General features: G+C 38.4%; 1 protein-coding gene across 1 annotated transcript in view; it reads right to left on the bottom strand.

Moving 5' to 3' along the window:
• Positions 1–23,814, bottom strand: part of SPAG17 (sperm associated antigen 17) — a 262,433-nt gene that overhangs the window by 156,121 nt on the left and 82,498 nt on the right. Inside the window, exons 4-6 of the mRNA XM_027866714.1 lie at positions 21,663–21,794; positions 9,441–9,630; positions 1,030–1,224 (exon numbers count right to left, since the gene is read on the bottom strand). Coding sequence (XP_027722515.1) covers positions 1,030–1,224; positions 9,441–9,630; positions 21,663–21,794 — 517 coding nt within the window. The remainder of the gene's footprint in view (positions 1–1,029; positions 1,225–9,440; positions 9,631–21,662; positions 21,795–23,814) is intronic.

Raw genomic sequence — 23,814 nt, 5'->3', positions numbered from 1 at the left:
ACAGATCCAGTAAAAAAAAAAACATGAAAAAAAATACCCCAAAAAACAAACAAAAAAAACCCAACTAAAATGTATAAACCAGAATTGATGAGGTTGGTGTAAAGCAATCTGGTGTCAACTGAAAGTATATATGTGTATATAAAAACACACACACATATACACATACCATAGATATGGTATATAAATATCTATTTCCCTTCCTTCCTTCCCCTCCCTCCTTTCTTTCCTCTCTTCCTTCCTCCTTTCCTTTCCTTTCCTTTCCTTCCTTCCTTCCTTTCCTTCCTTCTTTCCTTCCTTCCTTCCTTCCTTCCTTCCTTCCTTCCTTCCTTCCTTCCTTCCTTCCTTCCTTCCTTCCTTCCTTCCTTCCTTCCTTCCTTCCTTTCTTTCTCTCTCTCTTTCCTTCCTTCTTTCTTTCTCTCTCTCTCTCTCTTTCTTTCTCTCTCTCTTTCCTTCCTGCCTTTTTTCTTTCTTTCTTTCTTTCTTCCTTCCTTTCTTTCTTTTTTTTCTTTCTTTCTTTCTTTCTTTCTTTCTTTCTTTCTTTCTTTCTCTTTCTTTCTTTCTCTCTCTCTTTCTTTCCTTCTTTCTTTCTTTCTTTCTTTCTTTTTTCTTTCTTTCTCTCTCTCTCTTTCTTTCCTTCTTTCTTTCTTTCTTTCTTTCTTTCTTTCTTTCTTTCTTTCTTTCTTTCTTTCTTTCTTTCTTTCTTTCTTTCTTTCTTTCTTTCTTTCTTTCTTTCTTTCTTTCTGGCTCTTTGCAAAGAATATCACAACAGAATGGCTCATCATCCTGCCAAGGATGATACCTGTTTGAGGTGGTTGTACATCAGTGTAAGGAGGATTTCAATTTTTAAAAAGCAGGTTATTTGTTGAAGTAGAAGCAAGAAGAGGTCCTAGATGAAGGGAGCTAAGGATCTATTTAGGGTACCACTATTTTCTGCACATGATAACAGTATTTGCACTGCTAACAACAACATAGTAAGTAACATTCAGCTTTGCAGCTGCAAAAAAGAAAGCTGGGCATCTAGTAACATACTTTCTGACAGAAGTGAGCCCTCATGTTGCTGGCCAAGGCCTGCCAGATGTGCCTTCAGAGGTTCGTAATTCTCAGAAGTTATCTTAATCACATTGGATACAGGAACCCCAAGCTCCGTCATAATTGCCAGTAGCTGTGGATTGTGAAAGCCTGTGATGATAAAGTAATGTTGGGCACCATCGTCTGGCTCATCGTCTGCTCAGAATACAATAAAAGAAATCAGGCCATCATAACACTATAGAACAGATTTAAATATCATTCATTCAACAGGTATTTACCATTCCTGTGCCTTGCCCAGAGGAGGCGCATTGGCTGCGACAACATCAAGTGCCCCATATTTCCTTCTTGCCCTTCCAGCCAAGAAAGCCTGGACAGTTTTATAAGCTCTATGATTAGGTGTGCAAATATAATATGTGACCCATGGGGGATGAAAATCCTGCCTCCAAGGGATGAGTAGTAATGATGACCAGCTTAGTCTCATGTCTTTGTTCAAAGTAAAGCCTTAAGTTTCTTTGTGTCTAATAGTTTTGAGCAGCATCTGGGCTCACTCTTGAGTTACGAGCAGCTACAATTCTGTGTGGGATTTTTAACTTGGGGGACAGGGTGTTTACAGGATAGGAAAATATAGTAGATGAAGCTGCTTCCTGAAAAAGAGCTGCCTATATTTGTATGAGCAGCGGTGGTTGCCAAACATTAGGTCAGTGGCCATCAATTATTTCACTCAGTATTTACTTAGTTAATTTTTTCTTCAGTTATCTGCAGAATTGTCAGTATGGCTTATAGAGCTATATCATAACTGCGAGGGAGGCAGAATAGTAGACCAAAAGGGGCTCTGGATTTGGAATCAGAGGCTTAGGTTCAAACCTGACTCTGTCATGTACTTGCCCAAGTGACCTTAATGAGCCGTTCTACACATCTGGGCCCCAGTGTCCTTATCTGTAAAATGAGATGGTTTGGACCAGATGAACTCCTAAAGACCCCTTCCAACTCTAAACCTATGACCTATGTCTGACTATGATTTAATAGACAGTCTTCCAGAGGTGCTGGGACCAAGAAATTGCCACCCAGTAACTAACCTGGTCATAAGCCTATCTGAACATAGCTGCATAGAAACACTGTCACCATGCTCATGTTGGAAGACTTTCCATCTTGGGAGAAACCGCCAGTGCTTATGTGCTTCTGGCATAGCTTTCAAAAAGCCAGGTTCATTTCTGTGCTATTTAATGAAGGCTAGGTATGAGCTTCAGCATAGGACTTTAATATTGTCTTATTTATTACATTTTAATTCTAAAATGTATGAGGTCTAAGAATATTGTTCCAAGGTTTTCCTAATTTTAAAATTATTTATTATTATTAAATATTAACTAATTATTTCTTTCTTAAAATACAAGTTAAATCAGACCAGAGGGGTTTTTTCCTCAATCATCCTTAATTTGTGAGTGGTATACACCATAACTTTGTAATATTTCAGAGCAGTCCTTTGAGGTATTACTTCAATACATCCAAAGACAAGGTGACACAGATCCCAAGCTCTTTTATAATTCTTTATAGATGGCTTTCATGAATTTTTATGAGTACAACTTGAACCACCAAGAATGTTCTCTGGTGTCTTCACATTTCAAGTGAGGAGCCTCCTTGAACTTAGCTGGACTGGTCCACCCATAACATACATCCATACAATCCATCACTAGGTCCATCTGCACACAAAGCCTTTTCAACTTGGTAGGAGCCGGCAAAGGGTCATGGTCATAATAAGGCATCATTGTAGGACTTCAATGGAAGATGTGATGTTAAGGCAACTTCATTAATATTACAAGACCCACGGCTTTTATTATTTACTTATTGGTTAATACCTTATATTACTGTAGGAGAAGGCAAACCCCTTGAATTGCAGAGGCTGTCTCATTCTCACATTTGTATTCTTTTTGCACGGCACATAGTAGGCACTTAATAACTCTCATTGATTGATGAGTTGAAATTCATGGTTTTCTCATTTTAATCAAGGGGGTCAGCCGTGATGTTGTGAATATAATTCAAAGTTTTGACACTCTAAATTCTGTGAAACAAGGTTGTAACTACACCAGGGCCTTTGGGGGACTTAATATCTTTAGATGTCAAGTCATGGACTTTTTTGGGGAAGGGAAGATGATGTCTAGTCTCTTCCAATGTTTCTGTCACCTTTGTCATTGATTGCCTGAACTTTCAAGTGGCATCAGGCCATATGGTGATAATACAACCATCAATTAAATCCACTGATGGCTGGGATGGTGCTAGTTGCCCATGAATGAAACAGGGTGTTTGGCGGGGAGGGTAGAGTCTCCACCTTCCACATTTCTTTGTGTCTCATCACTTTTCTGAGGCCCCGTTAATGCCATATTCCTGCATATGGTCCTGTGAAATAATAACAAGACCAACCATTCCAGGTTTGCTTCTATGGAATAGGGAGAGTGTGTAGTAGGAAACATAGCAACTGAGGTCAGAATCTTAAGAGCTAGGAGGGAGGGCTTACTATAAGGTGCTTTCATAAGTATGTCACCAGAAACCATGATAGATTGGAAAGAGCGATGCTTCTGGAGGCAGAGAACCTGGGTTCAAATCTTGTCTCTGCCACTTACTAGCTATGTGATCTTTTAGCAAATCACTTAACCTCCCTGGGCCTAAATTTCCTCATCTGTAAAACGAGAGAGTTGTACTACGTGGGCTTTGAGGTTCTAACTATAAGATTTAGGTTCCTATAAGAAGGGGTAGGTACTTAAATTAATTAGATGAGGGCTTGCTACTAATTAATCAAATATAAATTGCTCTGTTTGGTATTTGGTGTGGGCCCTTTACAACCTGGCCCATTCTTGCCTTCCCAGTCTTCTTATACTTTTATCCCTCTATGTATGCTGTGATCCAGCTACACTGACCTGCTTGCTTTTCCTCATATCTGACACTCATCCATCTCCCAACTCTTCACGCGTAAACTGACAGCCCCTCCCCAAACCCTGCCACATGCTGAGAATGAGCTCCCTCACTCATCTCTGACTCCCAGCTTCACCATCATCCTTCGAGATAACTCAAATCCTTCTTCTTGCAGAAGACCTTCCTCTATCCCTCCTGCTGTGCTCCCAGTTCTTCCAGCTTCCATTCAGACTATATGTGTGTATACATATACGCACACCCATATGCATACACATAATACACATATATACATATGCATGTATATATATGTTTGCATATACAAATATATGTGTGTGCATGGATGTATATATAGGCAGTCAGGTGGTACAGTGGATAGAGTGCCGGGCTTGGGGTCAGGAAGTTTAAATCAAGCTTCAGACACTTACTAGCTATGTGACCCTGGGCAAGTCACTTAACTCTTTTTGCCTCTGTTTCCTCATCTGTAAAATGAGCTGGAGAAGGAAATGGAAAACCCCTCCAGTATCTTTGCCAAGACAACCCCAAATGGGGTTATTAAGAGTTGGGCTTGACTGAAATAACTGAACAATAGCAAATGTATATTCGTATGTATGTATGTATATGTATATATGTGTGTATATATTTATGTGTATCTATCTATCTATCTTATATGTACATAGTTATTTGCATGTTGTCTCTCTGGTTAAATTGTGAACTCCTTTAGGGCAGGAATCATATTTTTTCTTTTCTTTGTACCTTACTTGAAATAATGTCTGTCACATAGTAAATACTTAATATTTGATTAAATTGTAATTAAGATTATAAACTCCTTGAGGGCAGGGACTGTCTTTTACCTCTTTTTCGCATTCTCAACACTTAGCACAGTGTCCAGCACATAGTAGGTACATAATAAATGTTTATTGATTGATTGATAATAAATGCTTATTGACTGACAAGCTGAGACACCAACAGAAAAAAAAAATCTAATGGCAGCTTCTGTTGGAAGTAAGATTTGGTAGGAATCTGCTAATTGTTTATACAAAACAGCTGAACAAACTAGGGCTCTATCTCACAAGAAAAGGCAAGGAATCTTATCATAAATTGAGCCTTGCTCAAGAGGCTGAACCAAGGAACAAGAATGGTAGAGCAGTATGATGCCAGGGAGGTTCAACATGAATGCTTGTAAGAACCACCCTACCAAGAGGAAGATCAGAGGACAGGAGATCATACCTCCAGCGAGTGTAGAGGGCAAGAGGAAGCCAGCTGTGACCTGCAGAGACATTACTAATTTGTCTGGATCAAATAATGAATCAAACAGCATTTATTAAGTGCCCAATGTGTGCCAGGTACTGGGCTAAGGGAAAGGGATACAAGTATGTATGTCCAGAGCTCAGACCTTCACTAGCAGAATATCTCACTCCTTTCCAGGTGCTTAGGGAGAAGGAAGTCAATGCTTGCAAGAATGAAAGAAATGCTCCAGGGGAAAAGACAAGGAATAACAAGAGATATCAATTCATTTAAAAATAAAAAGAAAAGAAAAAGGTAGAGGGAAATCCCAAGTCGTGTCAGGAAAGAAATACATGCAAGAGAAAAGGAAAAGAAGAAGAAAGGCCGCTAAACACTTGAAGTGAAATAATAAATGTGAGGCTCATTTTATTGAGGTGGGAGCTGGATCCTCTCAGGAGGAATCGCGTGGACAAGAAGGTGTTCCAAGGAATTTTTTTGTTGTTGAGTCACTTCTGACTCTTCATGACCCCATTTGGGTTTTCGTGGCAGAGCAGTTGGCCATTTCCTTCTCCACTCATTTTATAGATGAGGAAACTGAGGCAAACTGGGTCAAGTGACTTGCCCAGAGTCACATAACTAGTAAGTGTCTGAGGCCAGATTTGAACTCAAGAAGATGAGTCTTCCTGACACCAGGCCCAGCATACTATGCACTATGGCACCACCTAACTGCCCTGCTCCAAAGAATACTGATGTGTTACCTACAGCAACCATTAAGAGAGACTTCTTCCTGTGGTCAATTGGTGACTCCCTGTGGAAAGGTTGCAAGGTGTTGGGCTGTTGTAAGGATTAAATGAGATAGCATATGTAAAGTGTTTTGTTAAAGCACTACAAATGCTAGATATTATTATTATTATACTTGCTGTTCCGAGATAGAGAAAAAAAAATCATGCCTTCCTGAGGCGTGTTGGAGATAGTGCTAGAGAGCCTCCTGGTACTATTTAAACCTGATGAACACTACTACTCCTAGTGAATTATGTTGGGACAAATACTACTCCCAGAAAGCTTATCGAATGCATTGGTAGGAATTAGAAGTCCTAAACAAGAAGCTAAATGCCTTAGAAGCACAAAGTTTTGTGGTTTTTGTTTTTTTTGGGTGGGGGCGGTTAGGGTTGCTACTGTTAATTGAAGGTTCAGAGGAGAAAGGCAGATTTGGAAAGGGAATATATGAATTAGATGATGCTGATAAAGGGGTTTGGGTTTCTGGTCCATGGATTAAAATAATGAAATGATAGACTTTTGCCTAGGGATGGAGTGCAACTAATAAGGACTAGTTAAAAACACGTATTTGCCTGGAGTCTTGCAATATTCTTATCAAAAGGATATTATACTGAAAAGGGAGAGAAGAAAAAGGAAACTGCTTACTTAGATCTGTCAAGCCAGATACCATAAAGAACAGCAAGTACAGCTTAGGAAGAAAAATAGCTGACGAGATGGTAATTTCAAGACAAAAATCCGAGAAAGGACACCACAGCAAAATTTATGGCCTCTGATGCTGATACACAAGTGTATGAGATATGGGTAATAAACAGGATGGACTAGAAATCTTAATGAAGGGGGCACATTTTACCTCATAGGTATGAGTCAATGACTAGAATAAATAGATCTGGAAGGGTATTTATTATTCAAAAGGAGCAGAGCAGATAAAGGGATGGGGAAGTAGTATTTTATGTTAAGAAAGTACTATTGCATAAAGGAATTGGGAGGGGTAAAACATAATGCACATTTTGGGGGAGGGACAATGAAGGGAAAACCTAGTGAACCAGAGACCACTAGGACAGAGCAAGAAAAAGAAGAATTTGGAAAACAGATAAACCTGGAGGGACAAAAGGAGAAGCATGACATATGGGGGAATTTCAATTATCTGGCCGTTTTCTGTCACTCTTTTTCAAGTTAAAAACAGAGCAACTGACAAATTCTTGCCCTGCATTAATTATAATATCATTCTTTGAAAGGAGTAAATGATAAAGAGAGCTGCTATTCTGGACCCAGTGCTGACCAGAAAGGAGGATTGTGCCTGTAATCTACTTCTTCCTCTCCTTCCCCATCCAGGATCCTTAATTTCCTTCAAGATTCAGAGCATGTGTTATTTTCTTTGGGAAGTCTTTCCAGGTCCTCCTGGTTAGGACTCTCTCTCCCCTCCTCAAATTGCCATGTGTATACTTATCTGTGTCAATGTTTTAAGATCCCTGGGGGGCATGGACAATTTAATTTTCCTCTTTATAACCCCATTTCCTAGCCTGGTGCCATGCATGAAGTAGGCATTTCGTAAATACTTCTTGGATTGTATTGGAAGAGAGATGAGGACAACTACGACACATCCCTCCCCCTCCCCTGCCCAAAACCACCACATGCACACTCTGAGTTCTTTTATGCCACACCTAACTCTGTGTGCTCCCCACCTCTTCCCCAGTGAAACTACCAGAGAGTTAGAACTATGCCAACCAGATATCTCACATCTTCCATGTCTTTGTCATTGAGGTCCCAGAATGCTAGAATCACTCAACTGGAATGGCACTGAGATCAAAAGCCCATTCCATCCTTCAAGTTGGATGTAGGCTGGGAACACTAACCTTTGGATTTTTCCTCAATTCTCAATTATGTTCCTGCTTCCACAAATCAAAACTCCCTTTGGGGACAAACTCAGCTCTCATGAAAATTTGTAGAGGGACAAACCACCAACCAACTGAGAAGTATCTGAACTCTTCAATTGTCTGGGCAGCTATAGCTGAAGAACTCCCAGCAAAGGCACACAATGACTCATAGCAACCAATATCCCCTCGATCATAGGAAGGAATCTCTTCCTCAGCATCATTTACCTCCATCAACACAAACCTTGGCTCTATCCTCCTCTCCTTTACATGCTCCTCTCAGCATACCCCATCACAAATTCCCAGGGGACAGTTTGCCAACAAGACCTACACCACCAGTTGCTAGCATCAAAAAACAAAAATAACCACCATCACCTCAACAAAAACTGCTCTGTTGCTCCTTTATGGCTTCAGAGAAATCAAGCCCCACCGGCGGACACAAGATCACTTTCTGAACATCCAGATCAATAAGATTTAGTAAGATCCAGACTTACCTAAGATCATGTTCAGCCAGATTCAGCTCATTGCCTTCTTTTCCCCACAGTGGTAGATGAAAAGATTTATCAGTCCAGCTCGGATCTCATCTTCTCCCTGATTCCCCAAGCTACCATTACTCTTACCCCTCTTCAGCTTAATCTATCTGCATAAATGTTGTAAAATGCAAATCCTCCAGGAGGATTTAAGATCCAGGAAGCACTGAATGTTTTGCTTTTGTCTTAGTATCCAGGGCTCAGTGCTTTGCACAGGGTAGGTACTTAACATTATTTGAATTGGATTTATTCCTACGGACCTGCTACACCCAGACTTAAGCAAAGTTCCTGCTAAGTCTCTTATGCCATCCTAGTGGACAAGATGGAGAGATGTGGGCTAGGTGACATATGGTTAACTGTATTCAGGACAGCTTAAGTGACCAGATCCAAAGAGCAATCATTAGTCAATTTTGTTGATTTAGATGGAAACCTCTAATGGAGTGCCCCAGGATCTGTATTTCTAAATTAAATTAATTAAAATTTAGTAGCATCTACATTACAGTGTTGTCATAAAGATCAAAGGAGATGCTATATGTAAAATGACTTGCATGCCTAAAAAAATTAAAGGAACATTAGTTATTATCTTAACCTCTTAATGACAGCAGCTGAACTGAGGATGAAAACGATGCATACATTATTACCTTTCATATTAATTATATCATATAAGGTATTATATAAGTATATAATATTACGTTATTGGACATGATCATATATAATCATAGGCAGCTAGGTGGCACAGTGGGCAGAGTGCTGAGCTTGGAGATGTGTTCTAAAGTTATTTCAGTGAAGGTCTAGAAGGCATGCTCATCAAATCTGATGATGGCATGAGGCTGGAAAGGACAGGTTGCAAGCTAGAAGGATGTGTTGAATTCAACAAAATGAAACATAAATATCAATGTAGAGTCCTTCACTTTGGTTGAAGCATGAGCTTCACAAGACCAAAAATAAATGAGTGCCAGTTTTGTTGCACCACAGTCTCAATAGGAATCAACCAAAGCTCAGACAAGGAGAACAAAAATACCTGATGTGGTCAGTTGACACAGTAATTCTACAGGGCCTGGGAAAAGGTGGACATTACCCACGAAAATTCATTTGTCTTACAGACCGATGTATTGTTTTATTTTCTCCTCTTCTCCGCGCCGTTTCAACACGCTGGCTTTTTTCACTACTTGTCCTGAATCTCCTTGATCTTTTCCCTTTCCTCCTTTCCCTTTGGCAGGTTTCTTCTCCTTTCCAGCAGCCTTGCCCTTTCCTTTTTCTTTGTCTTTTTCTGTCTTTAGTATGTCTTCCCGTGTCTGGAAAGAGAGAGAATTTGGTCACCGCTGGTGGATCACTGGTTGGGAAGAACCGACAAGGCACTTACACAGTGCGCTCTGGACACAGAACTAGGGAACCATGGGAGTAAGAAGTCATCTGTTGCTCAATGGTTACCAAGCTCTTACGCAGCACTGTCTGCTTTCCAAAGCACTTTCCTCTAAACAGACATTAATTTAATACTAACTTAATTATATTATATATGTATATATATATACATATTACATATACATATGTAATATGAAATATTATATATGATATATTACAATATTATTTATACTATATTTATTATGTAGTTTAGTATATATAGTATGCTACATAATATATATTTTTTTTGTTTAGTTGTTTTCAATTGTATCTAACTCTTTGTGACTCTACTTGGGGTTTTCTTGGCAGAGATACTGGAGTGGTTTGCCATATTCTTGTCCAGCTTATTTTACAGATCAGGAGACTGAGGCAAACAGGGTTGTGACTTGCCCAGGGTTACACAGCTGGTAAGCATCTGAAGCTGAATTTGAACTCAGGTCTTTATGACTCCAAGCCCAGCACTGTATCCACTGTGCCACCTAACTGCCTATAATTATATAATCATGTCTAATTATATAATATTATATACTTATATAATACCTTATATGATATAATTAATATAAAAGATAATAATATAAGTACTGTTTTCATCCTTGGTTTGGCTGCTGCGATTACGAGGTTAAGATGATAACTAATGTTTCTTTATTGTTTCTTAGGCATGCAAGTCATTTTACACATAGCATCTCCTTTGATCTTTACGACAACACTGTAATATAGATGCTATTATTTTCATTCCTATTTTATAGGTTAGCAAAGAGGCTGAGAAGGGGTAAATGATTTAACCTAGATTAACACAACCACTAAGTAACTTAGAAGGGATTCAAACTCAAGTCTTTCGGACTCCAAGTCCAGAACTATCCACTATGCCACTAACCTAGCATCAAATAGTTGCTAAGGGTCAGGGCTGTCCATCAAACAAACCTTAAGAAGAATTTGAATTGGAGGGACAAGAGAGCGGTGATAAGAAGACCAAATTGGGAAGCCATGGCAATAGGCCAGATGGGAGTTGGGACATCAAAGTGGTGCAGCGGATGGAGCACTGAGCTTAGAATCAGGAAGACTCATCTTGAGTTCAAATCAGGCTTCAGACACTTACTAGTTGTGTGACCCTGGGCAAGTCATTTAACTCTTTTTTCCTCAGTTTCCTCATCAGTAAAATGAGCTGGAGAAGCAAATGGCAAACCACTCCAGTATCTCTGCCAAGAAAACCCCAAGTGGGGTCACAAAGAGTGGGACATGACAGAACAATGACGGTAGACAAAGGTTATTGAGTTTAATCTTAGGGCTCTTTTCACTCTACCATACATATATTCTTCTTCCCCTATATATACACTTCCTGACTGTCCAAGGTACCCACTCATTTTGAGGATTTGATATATTTAGTTTTGTATTTTATTACCTGCTGGCTTGTAACTAATGGTCCCATTTGCAAAGCTTTCTAGGTGCAAGGTAAAATTGTGAGGTAGGCAAAGTTCTTTCTTGATGGTCTATCATCTTCCCTTTCAGACTACACTTTCTCTCATACTACTGCCTCTACCTGCTTCCCAATATCTATTTTGTGTTCTACTATCTGTACTCACAAATCTTTCTCAGATATTATCATCTTAAAGTTTTACCTCTGAGGAGGGCTAATTTTCTGAATTTAAAAGATCAATCCAGATGACATTAAAATAGGAATTTTTAAAGGTGTTATAGTGAAAAGATGTATCTTTTATCAAGTAAGCATAAAGAAGAATAAGGATCAGTGTTAGCTCATTTTGAAAACAACATTTGGCACTGCCAAAATAATTTGAGAAAATAAGTGTCATATTTTTGAAGGGCATTTTGAATGCCCTTTGATATTTTTGAAAAGCATATGGCTTACACAATGAATAGCCATAGTACAGAATATTGGGATTTTCTCTTAAACACTTAAACACAAATAAGAGTTTGTCCAATAGATGTTCAATTATTTGATTTTGCATTAAGGCTACCAAACTCAAATAGGAAAATGACAACTTTCATTTCCATTACTGCTATAGCCTCTATTTTGTAACAGCTGGTCGATGAGATATGCTTCTAAAATACCCAACTACATGTACATACAATTTAAAATAAGAAGCTCATAGGGAAGTTATTCACATTATTATATATTCTCTATGTCATATAGTAGACATTTTGAAAATAGAATTAGAAATAATGCAAAATGAAATGAAAATATTGCTCGATTTCTAAGGCACATTATTAACTATGAAATCTAAAGTGACAATTATTTGATGAACTGCATCAAGATCTCATAATATTTGTCTGAAGTGGAAAGAGACAAGCATTGACATAGAATTTCAGTTTGTAGTCAAGAAAAGTATCTCAAATGAAGCATGCCAACCCTGAATCATCTGACTGCTATTGATACAGCATAAGCTGAAGAGATTCTGAATAAAAAGGTTTTGTAATTTGTCACACAAAAGTCACTGTTTTGGAAGATCAGACAATTCCAGTTTACATGTGTTAAGTGATACATCATTTTCATGATACAGTAGTTGATTTCCATTCCTACCGCACAATGCAGGGGTTTCAGTAAACAATGCTTCATTTCTACTCTGTTGTTCCATTTCCCCTTATATAATGATTCTAATTCATTGGATTCCATCATAACTAAAGGTTTCTTCAATGTCACTCCAGGTTCAAGAGAATTCTGTCCGACAATACTCACATTGACAAATTTTATTTTTGAAGTGTTTACTAGAAAAGGATTGTAAATGAGTTAAAATAATTATTCAAAGACATATAAATACATACTTCTTCTTCCTGTTTGTCCTTTGTGCTCAAAGAGGACCAAAATGACATCACATTGTCAGGATCAATGTACAATGTGTCTGGCAGCCTTGGTGAGCAGTGTAAGCAACTGCATCTACAACTAATCCATATGGAGAAGATACACACTTCAGTCCATACACAACCTAATGTAATCTAGGTTGATACTAAGAAATAGAAACCCTTCTTTCATCAGAGTAGTACTAATTCTGAACCATGATAGTTTTTTGTTTTGATTTTCTTTTGATGTGTTGTAACAAAATTTTGATGCAGCTAGGTGGCTCAGTAGTTGGAGTGCTAAGCCTGGAGTCAGAAAGACCAAGGTTCAAATCTGATCTCAGACACTTACTAGCTGTGTGACCCTGAGCAAGTCACTTAACCTTTGCCTGAATAAAACTGGAGAAGGAAATAGCAAACCGCTTTAGCATCTTTGCCAAGAAAGCTCCATTGACAGTTGGCTAATGGGGTCACGAAGAATTGGACATGACTAAGGGCCTGAACAACATCAACAAGAACATTTCTTGAGGTCATCCCAGAAGTGCTGTGGTCCCCATTCTTCTTGGGGTGGTCCAAAGAAAGGATTCTGAATTGAGAAGCTCAAAGAACCACTGTCAGAATTCTTCTCCTAACTTTGAACAATCATCAAATTGATCATACTTTTTCACTTTTTCCTCATTCCAATAGTATGGGATCTTCTGCATTTGGAATGCTCTGTGGTGTTTCCTTCACCAAGTTCAACGCTGCCTTATTCCAGTGATTTTTTGCATATTGAACAAGATAGAGTTTTTTTTTTCAGAACGTGGAGGCACAATCACTCCACTAGATCCTTCAATATGACTGCTCTGTATATAGACCAGTGGTTCTTGGTGTGCTAGATGGTTTGAGAACTGGACTGAACTTTATACAATCCATGAACCTATTTGAGTCTTTCAACTCTTCTACAGTATAGTCAGATGAAATATTCAGTGTACCTTAATTGCTCACAAGAAAGAATAATACTGTGTTACGTGCAAAATAAGTTGAGAATCATCAATATAGAACCATAGAATGACCTTAGCTGGGGAGGGACAGGGGAGGGTAGAGAGGAAGGGAGGAATGTAGAGATTATTTAGATGAATCCCTCCATTTTATAGATGACTGAAATAGCATGATATACCAATAAGGGCGCTGGATTTGGAGTTAAAAGGACCTGAGTTCTAGTCCTGAGTCTTCCATTTATGATCTGTATTTCTCTGGGCAAGTCCCCAGATCTTCATGACTCCAAAGGCAATTTTTTCTACTTCACCATAATGCCTCTCATATTTTCTTTCTTTGTGTCTTTAATTAAAGGACACTACAACTTAAATTACCACCAAAAATGTTGATACTTTCTTGCCTTTTAGTTTCTCAGATCACACAGCTCTTTTCCCACACAGACCAAGGGTGGGTTTTCCTCTGAAAATTTACGAAAAGTTACCGCTTAAAGAATTGAAATGAAGAGCCTCTTTCTAATATGCTTTGAAGGTAGCTTTTTATCCCAAGTATAGAAACTGAGGAATGGGCAGGTCAAGGTGGAGTTTATTCAAAGTAACACAATTAGTATTTGGGAGAGACATAAAACTCAGACTGCAGGACTCCCAGGGGGAAAAATATGAGACTGATTAAAACATTTATTTTTAAAATTATTCCCCTCTTCTTGGTTATTTCATAGGAAGTAATTTAAAATATATTCATATTTAGTAAAAATATGCTGAAACTACCAACCAGCAAGAGACAAGGAAAATGTGTACTCTAGATCAGTTTGATGAACAGGTGGATTTATTGACTGGAAACAGGCAGAGAGAGACAAGACAGCAAATAAAGTCTGAGAAACAGCTGGCTAATATTACAGCTTTCAGGGAACACAGAGTGTGTGAAAAAGAAAATGGGCAATAAGGTTGGAAAAAGTAAATGGAATTGGTCTGTGGAGAGCCTTAAAAGTCAGGCTAAGGAGTCTGCATTTTATTTAAGGTGCCATTGAAAGCTTTTTAGTAGGTAAGTAACGTGGTTGGCCCTGTACATTAGGAATCTTTGAGGGAAGCTTTGCAAATGTTCCCCTAAAAGTTGGCATCTTCTGTGTGATTTGGTCTTTCAGAGCTGCCTAGAACACTGCAAAGTTAAGTGACTTGGTCAGGATTACCCAGCCAGTACTGGTCAGATACAGGCCTGGAACACAGGTCTTTGTGGCTATGAGGCCAGCTGCTTATCCATTGCAACACACTGTTCCTCATGACCAGCACAGGAATAAACTCCAAACTTGAACTGAAATTCTACTGCTTTTTAGCTTATCTTTAAATGTATTTGATCATGGAATAAGTAAATAGCAGTTACAGGAATCATGTTAAAGTCTGCTTTAAGTGAGAATTGTACAATCTTGGTCTGTGTGAGAGTCACCTTTTATCTACTAATCAGGAAATAAAAAGGGGGAGGGGGCTCCAGACTCACAGTGGGAATGAAATGGAGATGCAGTAAATGATACCAAGTCCATACACCAAGAAGAGGAAAGCATGCTTCCTGTTATGCCAGACATCAAAGCAGGAAGCCATCTCCTTCTTCCCAAAGGCACACTCAAAAAGAGGGGGAGAAGAAGCAAGAAGAAAAGGGCGATAACCATTTGTGAGCCACAAACAACATCCACTGCATAAAAAAATCAGTGAATAAATACAAAAGATGCCATGACATGTAATCTGAAGCTACTGAGCCTTCTTCAAGTACATTACTTCTCCATGATGTCATTACAGTTGCTTCTTCCATCCCCCAGCCCTCCACATCTGGTAAGTACAGTCTGTATATATGTATGAATGGATTAATATCATGGTATGAATGAACCTCTGTGTAGGCCACTGTATGTGGGCACGTGTATTAACACTAGGTCGTCAAAACTTCTTGACCAGAATACTCTTGGAAGCTAATAAATCTTTAAAAATAGAACTCTGAATTTTTTATTTTGTCCTAACCCTCCCTCTTCTTTTGACCTCATAGATCTAGGAGATATACCTTAATTTAGAGCTTTGTTAATTATGATCCTTCTCCAAATTTCTACCCTTCTGAATGCTTGGCACTGTCATTCTAGCCTTCAGGAAGTTGTCTCCCAATTATAGTGCCAGACCTAAGCCTTGATCTTTCTTTCCCCATCCTAGCTCTACCAATAGTGGACCCACATCAATAACAGCAACATCATTATTAATAACCACCACTCACATTTCTATGGTGTAATGTTAGAGCTCTTTCCTCACAACCCTGTGAGTTGGCCGTTCAAGTGTTATTATCTCTCTCCCTCCCTATCCCCCTCTACCTACATCCATTTATAAACGAGGAAGTTGAATGGTTAACTGATTTTGCCCATGGTTTCCAAGCTAGTGAGGGGCAGAAATGGGTCTTGAACCTACCTTTTCTAACTTTAGGGCCAATGTTTTTCTACTCTGAACTCTGACTCTTCATGATACAGCAGCCGTGATAGTCTGTGGCATGAAGATACAGATATTTTTATATTTCAAATTCATACTTTCAATGGAATCTTTCCAAAATCTATCATAAGCTCTAATTAATTATCCAGAATTCTATTTAAGAAAGAAAATACTAGTACATCTATTTTACAGATGAGCAAAATAGGCATCTCTGGGAGTGGTTTATTATTTTTCCTCCTTAGTCCTATTTTTATAGTTTACTTAGGCCTGGGAATCATGACAGTAATATCCTGGCTCCAGTAATTCATGCGAAAAAGGGGACTCTACCCCATCTCTGAAGAATTCCAACCAGTTAGTGAAGCAAGTTATTCCTTTCCTGAAATCATGCTGGTCCCCCTAAACTATAAAGTCCCTTGCCCTTCCTTTGGTTGATTTCTTAAAAATAGTTTCTAAAGATTTTAACCACAACTGAATCAAAACTAACCAGTCTGTAATTTCCTGGTATGTCCCTATGGCTTTTCTTTTCAAACAAAGAAAGAAAAAGATTTTTTTAAAAAAATGGTGTTATGTTGGCTAGTTTCCAGTCTTCAGGGGTTTCTACTGAACCAAGCTGGAAAACGCCTGGGAAAGTAGCTCTCATTTCTCTTCCAACTTCCTTTTGTGGAGACTCTGGGTCATTCATGGCTATAGTTGTGATGTATTATCAAATTGCAGAACTCTGAGTGACTGAAAAAATGGCTATCAGCACTCCCCCCAGTGCCCCTCTTCTCTGTTGTCTTTCTTTGTCTCTAATTCAGTCAAACATATGGTACTTGAGCAGGCCAGAGAAGGAACTCTTTAGCCTTCCTACAGAGACATGGTTTCTAAAACCAGTGAGGGGGGGATAGATCATGGTCTCATAGAGTCAGAGCCGAAAGGTACCTCAAAAATCAGCTAGCTCTTTCTACTTTCTCATTTTACAGATGAGGAAACCAAGTACCATAGATACGAAAGTGAAATGCATAAGGTCATATAGGCAGGAATAGAGGTGAGATGCAAACTAAGGTCTTCTGATTCCAAATCGAGCATCCTTCCCACTGCACCACTGTTTCAGCTTGGGTTCTTTGGTGAAATTTGATAATGAGAAAGCAAAACCATTAAAAATCATTTATCTCTTTTCCTAAAGACCATTAATTAATATGTGAGTATTCTGAATTCACGTGAAAAAAAAGTATAAATCTATTACAACACAACAAGCATTTATTGGGTGTGTCTATGTCTTTGTCTATGTCTGTGTCTGTGTCTATGTTTATGTGTGTGTCTATGTATATATGTATATGTATGTCTACATATATGTATATGTATATACACACATATAGTCCCTTACACACACACACACACACATATATATATATATACATATGTACACACACACAACTATATTCCAAACTATGTTTAGTATGGTATCATTATATAAAATAACCAATCACTTGTGGATGTGTTTCTTTTTTAGAGGCACCATTTTCTTTTGCTGGTTTAATTCCTTTTCCAAGTTAAATTCTCAGATGAAGTAAAATATTTTAGAACACACTTAAGGGTCATGGTTTTTAACATTCAAAAATAATATATGAACTGAAGTAAAAATTAAATTAAACATAGGGATGGAAGTAAATAGAACACAAATAGGTCACTTAGAAAGCATGAACAATGATTGGTGGGAGCGGTTATCTTGGCAAAACAAAGGTTAACTGGTGACTTGCCTATAAAATTCATGTCTATGTGATGTTGATACCTATGATATATTCATGGACCTGCCTTCTTTCTGTTACAAAATTCACATTACAGTAAAACTGAACTCAGTTGAAACAACAGAGGGAAAAGGCTAAATACAATGTAGGAGTTGAACCCAGATTTTCAAACTAATTTTTTCTCCTGCACCACAGTTCCTCATGTAGTATATCCCTCTTAGAACAACTCCCATCATCTAGATGTTAGGAAGTTCATTTACTGGGTAATGTCTAATTCCAATCAGATTTCATCAGTTGACTTCACACTTACTCATATGGTTGCTTCTTAAGGTTTGGGGCCAATGCTTTACATCATTTTTCTAATAAAGACATCATGTCTGATTGTGTAATTATCTTCTCACAACATTCTATCCACATCAAAAACTCATTTCCTACATCTAAAACTCAAACTTGGACTTCTTTGGACTCACAGGGTTTTATTGTAATAATCATATCAAGTACTCTCACTCATATAATGTTACAAAATTTTACACCATATACTTTGGTCCTCACAACAACTCTGTAAAGTAGGTGGTGTGGTTTTACTAATCCCATTTTACAGATGGAGAAACTGAGGCCCAAGGAGGCAAAAGGACTTGCCAAAGGTTACATATCTAGGAAATGATGTAGCCAAGATTTTATTTATATTTATATATAATTAGTCATGTAATTTATATTTATTTGTAACTATGCTTGATGGCTTCTATCTATGCCGGAATTATACTTAGGCAATAAAATGAGTCTGTAGGCATTAATGAAGTGCCCTGTATGAAGAGTAATCTCTAGATATTCTGTAGTACTTATGGGATCATGGATTTGGAGCTGACAAGGACCTTTGGAATCATCCAGTCTAGCTCCTTGATCTTATAGATGAGGAAACTGAGGCCCGGAGAGAGGAAGTAGCATGTCTAAATGCACATAGGTAGAGAGGTGAAAAGTTGAGGTTTGAATTGAGGCTATTTAGCTACAAATCTAGTACTTTTTCTACTATTCCACATAGATTCCAAAGCAAGGAGAAGATCTAGTTTCTCATCGTGGAGCTTAATCATTCCATTTAAAAATTTTGCTTCTTGTATAATAATGAATATCAGGTAGGTGCCAAAGGGCATTTCAGTAGTCATGGCTGGTGTGCTAATTTTTATGCTGAAAAGTTCTAAACTCTCTCAGGTATTTCAAAAGTACTGACTCTAAAAATTCTGGTGGAAAAATTATCATGGTCAAAATCTACACCAATGATTAGAGAACTCTCCTGGAAACATCGTTTAAACTAGGTAATTAATGTAGGCCAAAATGATTTGAAAAGGATAAAACCCCCTAAAAAGTACTCAGACTTATTACTATTTTTTTCTCTTTTTTTTCCCGGCAAGATTTCCTGACAAGATTCCTGGCAAGAAAAAAATTTCTAACTGGTTTAAGGATTATAATGTATTTCTGTCACAACAATGTTTTGAAGCAAGTAGTGGAAATTTTATTATTCCCATTGTATAGATGAGGATATAGGCTCAGAAATTATTTTTGTATGGTCATCAGCAAGTAAGTAGCAGAATCAGAATTGTATAACCTTAGAGACCATTTGGTCCAACTTTAATTTGAATAAGATTCCTCTCTAGAGAAAACCTGACAAGTGGTCATCTAGCCTTTGCTTGAAGACCTCCAAGGAGAGGGAACCTATCACCTACAAAGGCAGATCATTTGACTTTTGGAGAGTACGAAGTACTGAGAAGATGTTCTAGACATCCAGGCTAAATTTGAATCTCTACAATTGCCACCTATTAGTGCTAGTTCTCATCCCTGGGGTCAACTGCAATATATGTGATGCTAGGCACCACAGGATGGGGTAGGGGGATCCAAAGACCAGTTAAGACATTATGGTCTTTACACAAACTAGCTTCATCTCTTCCCCCTGAGAATATCTTTATTTTCCTGTTTATAAAAGATGAGAGAAAGCACATAAAATCTATTTGTGCTGCAAGTCTATAGAAGAACATGCTGTTCATGGCACTGGGCCATTCAAATGGATTTTCAATGAGACCTCCAAACAATCTAGCTATTCTAAGGAGTGATAATGAGTGAATGGATTTGATTTTGGCATCACATTGCTAAAAATATTTAAGAGTTTTGTTGGACCAGATATGAATCTTTGTGCCAAGTGTAGCTCCATTTCCACAGACAAATTAAATGAAATCTCCACAAGCAAATGAAATATCCAGACAGGTAATACGTGAGCAGAAAAAGAAAATGGATCGCTGCTAAAATAGCTTTAGCTTGGTATAGTAGTGCAAATGTGATATTCTAGCAAATAAATGCCAAGCACTGGGGCAGCAGAGCATTGGGGAAAGGACATAGGATTTTGAGTCATGAGATCTGGGTGTGAATCCTGACTGCCACCAACTAATAGGGTTCAAAGAAGGGTGGAAGGTTGGGATCAGTCTCTTAATTTTTTTTTTTTTGTTTCCTAATAAAAAACCCCTGTCAGAATTGTTGGATAGAAATCCCTCCCTAAAGGTGAACCATTATTTTAAACTAAAATATTTAAGGCCTGATTCAGGTTGATTCTTCCCTGCCTCCTCCCTTCCCCTTTTTTGAGTTTGTTTTCATTTTTACTTTCCATATTTCCCAGATCCCCTTTTGCACGACAGTTTAAATGTATTATTAGAAAAACAACCCTTGGTATATACCTGACATCAACGTCTTCATATAGTAAGAACTAGCAGCCCTCCAATAAATAAGCATTTATTAAATGGTTGCTATGTACCATGTACTGTGGTAGGCATGGTATAAATGAAATACTGCCCTCAAGGAGCTTACATTCTTTGGGGGGAAGCAAAACATACGTATATAAGCATAGAAAAACTATGTGTACAAAAATACAAGGGAATTTCAGGAGACAGAGGGGAATCAGGAAAGGTCTTATGTAAGTGGTGGTGCTTAAGCCAGGTCTGAAGGAAGCTAGGGGTTCTAAGAGGTCAAGATGAGGAGGGAGGGCAGTCTAGACATTGGAAACAGCCTGTGCAAAGGCACTGAGATGGGAGATGTAATGTTGTGTATAGGGAACAGCAAGCTGGTTAGTTTGACTGAAATGCATAGTGCATGGAGAACAAACAGTAGGATATGATATTATCATTATTCTTAAAAGACAGGATCATCCTACATTTGCTTTCAAGGCCATCTGGTGCGTTGTACAGATGAGAGAACTGAATCCCAGAGTTGTGTGGCTTGCCCTAGGACACTTAGGCATTGACAGAGGGAGGATGTGAACCCAGGCCCTCCCACTCCTGTCCCTTTTCCATGTTTGTGTTTTTGAGAAATCAAACCCTCAATGTACCCATTTGGAACCTCATTGTCCTAAAGGAGTCTTAGTGGGAGAAGGTAGCCCCATTAGCTAAGGTACCACTGAGCTTTGGGATCATGAAAAGATGAATTGCCTTGAATATAGAGGTTCTTAAATGGCATCTCATGAACCCCTTTGGATATCTGGTGAAGTGTGAGGGCCCCTTCTCAAATACATAGAATAATAAAAAGAGTACAAAGGAAATCAATTATATAAAAATACCCCAATTGGAAAAATAAGAGAATTAGTGGATAGCCGTGGACTTTCCAAATCCTGCTCTGCAGAAACAGTCTAGGTTTCATTTCTAGTTTCCTTCCATCAGACCCCACCATCCTACCTTCTTCTCCATATCCCTTCGTTGTTCATCCTAAAATAAGAGGATTAGTGGATAGCCGTGGACTTTCCAAATCTTGCTCTGCAGAAACAGTCTAGGTTTCATTTCTAGTTTCTTTCCATCAGACCCCACCATCCTACCTTCTTCTCCATATCCCTTCATTGTTCATCCTAAAATAAGAGGATTAGTGGATAGCCGTGGACTTTCCAAATCTTGCTCTGCAGAAACAGTCTAGGTTTCATTTCTAGTTTCCTTCCGTCAGACCCCACCATCCTACCTTCTTCTCCATATCCCTTCGTTGTTCATCCTTTTGTTTGAGATTCAGCAGTTGGTATTTAAGGAGCTTCCCAATCAGTGGTTGAGTAAGTGTCTCTCCAGCCATTGTAATGGCTCTGGCTGCATTTACTACCTGTGGGAACAGAGCAGTGGTTATGGCACAAAGGGGACACCAGCTGAATGAATAATGGTACCACATTCTTCCCAAGATTTCAAGAGAGAATGAACATTTCTATTTAATGATAGTTGATTTTTTAAAAATAATTGAGAATAATAACTCAAAATTACTCAGTATTTTATGATATCCCTGCAACAGTGCCACCACAATGGGATCTGAAGAATTATGGAACATGCCCCAGGGCCATGACGTAGCATAGCTACAAAATCATAGGTGTGGGAGAAAGGAAACAAGTATTCACTTAGTGCCTACTATGTGCCCGGCACTGTGCTACGTACTTTACAAACATTATCTCTTTTGATCCTCACAACGACCCTGGGAGGTGGCTGCTGGTATTACTCCCATTTTACAGTTGAAGACAGTGAGGCAGACAGAGGTTGAGTGACTTGCCCATAAGTATCCGAGGCTAGTTCTGAATTCAGGTCTTCCTGACTCCAGGCCCAGATCTCTATTAATGGCATGGTCCAGCTGCCTCAGAAGAACTAAATAGGAGTACTTGCTTGTCAAATACTATCCCTGTAACTTTCGTTAAGTTATTTAACCTTTTAAACCCTCACTGTTTTGGAAAAGGGGTCTAATCCATCTGCAGAGAAAGGCAGGAAGTTTTCATGGATAAAGGTTTCTGGCCCTGGCATCAGAAAGACCTGAGTTTAAGTCTTGACCCTGACACCTTCTAGATGGGGAATCCTGAGCAAATTGCCTAATGTTCCAATGTCCCAGTCAACTCTCAAAGATGCTAGATAGAGAATATTTCATATATGTATATATATATATATATGTATACACACACATGTATAGACACCTGCATCAAAGAAAGTGCTATGCTATAAACAAAGTAAAGTTGCAGTAGAAACATGAGATGTGCAAATTTATGGACCTCTCCATTCCAAATGTTCATATTTGTGCCCAACCTGTGGTAGAGTGTTCTGAGCTTATATTGGTTTGCTTAGTCACAGTTGGACACACTACACCTTGACCCCAACATAGATGCCATTTTGGTCCTTTTCAAGCATGAAGGACAACGCTCAACCAACCATATACACATACACATACATATACACACACACACATATACACATATATACACATACACACACATATTTGCATGTCTATATATATGTATGTATATACACATATATGTTTGTTGTTGTTCAGTCATTTCAGTCATGTCTGACTCTTTGTGACCTCTTTTTTGGGGGTTTTCTTGACAAAGATGCTGGAATGGTTTGCCTTTTCCTTCTCCAGTTCATTTTAAAAATGAGGAAACTGAGGCAAATGGGGTTAAGTGACTTGCATAGGTAGAGATTTCCCCTGGGGAGTTTCCTATGCCAATGAAGTCAAAGGTTGGATCCCGAAACACCCCTCCCCACAAAAAAATCTTTCAAGACAACTTTTAGACAAAATAGTATCACAAATAGGTCAGTGGACTTGGAATTAGGAAGATTTAGGTTCATATCTCTCTTTGGACATCTATCAGCTCTGTGACCCTGAGCAAGTCACTTAAATTCTTGTGCCTCAGTTTCCTTAGAGTTGATGGCCTCTAAACTTCCTTCTTGCTCTAAATATATGATCTTATGAATACTGGAATTCAATTATAAAACTTATATGAAATAATTCACATGAAGTACTTTATAACCATAAGTACTATATGAATACGAACTGTGCTTATTAATCATAGACTCAAAGAATGTATGAATAGAAACCTTTGAGATAACTCACTCCAATGTACAAATTAAAAACAACAACTTTAAATTAATTGGGTTCTTTGGCACATGTGTTCTTTTCCAATCACTTCAGATGCTTCTCCCTCTGAAGATGTCCACAGACCACCAGACTGTTGCAGAAAGAAGGATAGCATTACCTCCTCCAATTTTTTAGAAATCCGTGTAAAGCAACAGAAAAGGCTGTTGTTTTTATTCTTTAAAAAATAATCCAAGAGGCCAAAATTTCCAACTGAAATTTGTTAGTTCATGGT

This window comes from Vombatus ursinus, unplaced genomic scaffold (genome assembly GCF_900497805.2).
Source record: "Vombatus ursinus unplaced genomic scaffold, bare-nosed wombat genome assembly UNPS02014782.1, whole genome shotgun sequence".
In the NCBI taxonomy this organism is placed as follows: Eukaryota; Metazoa; Chordata; class Mammalia; order Diprotodontia; family Vombatidae; genus Vombatus; species Vombatus ursinus.
This window is presented reverse-complemented; position numbering and strand designations above follow the sequence as displayed.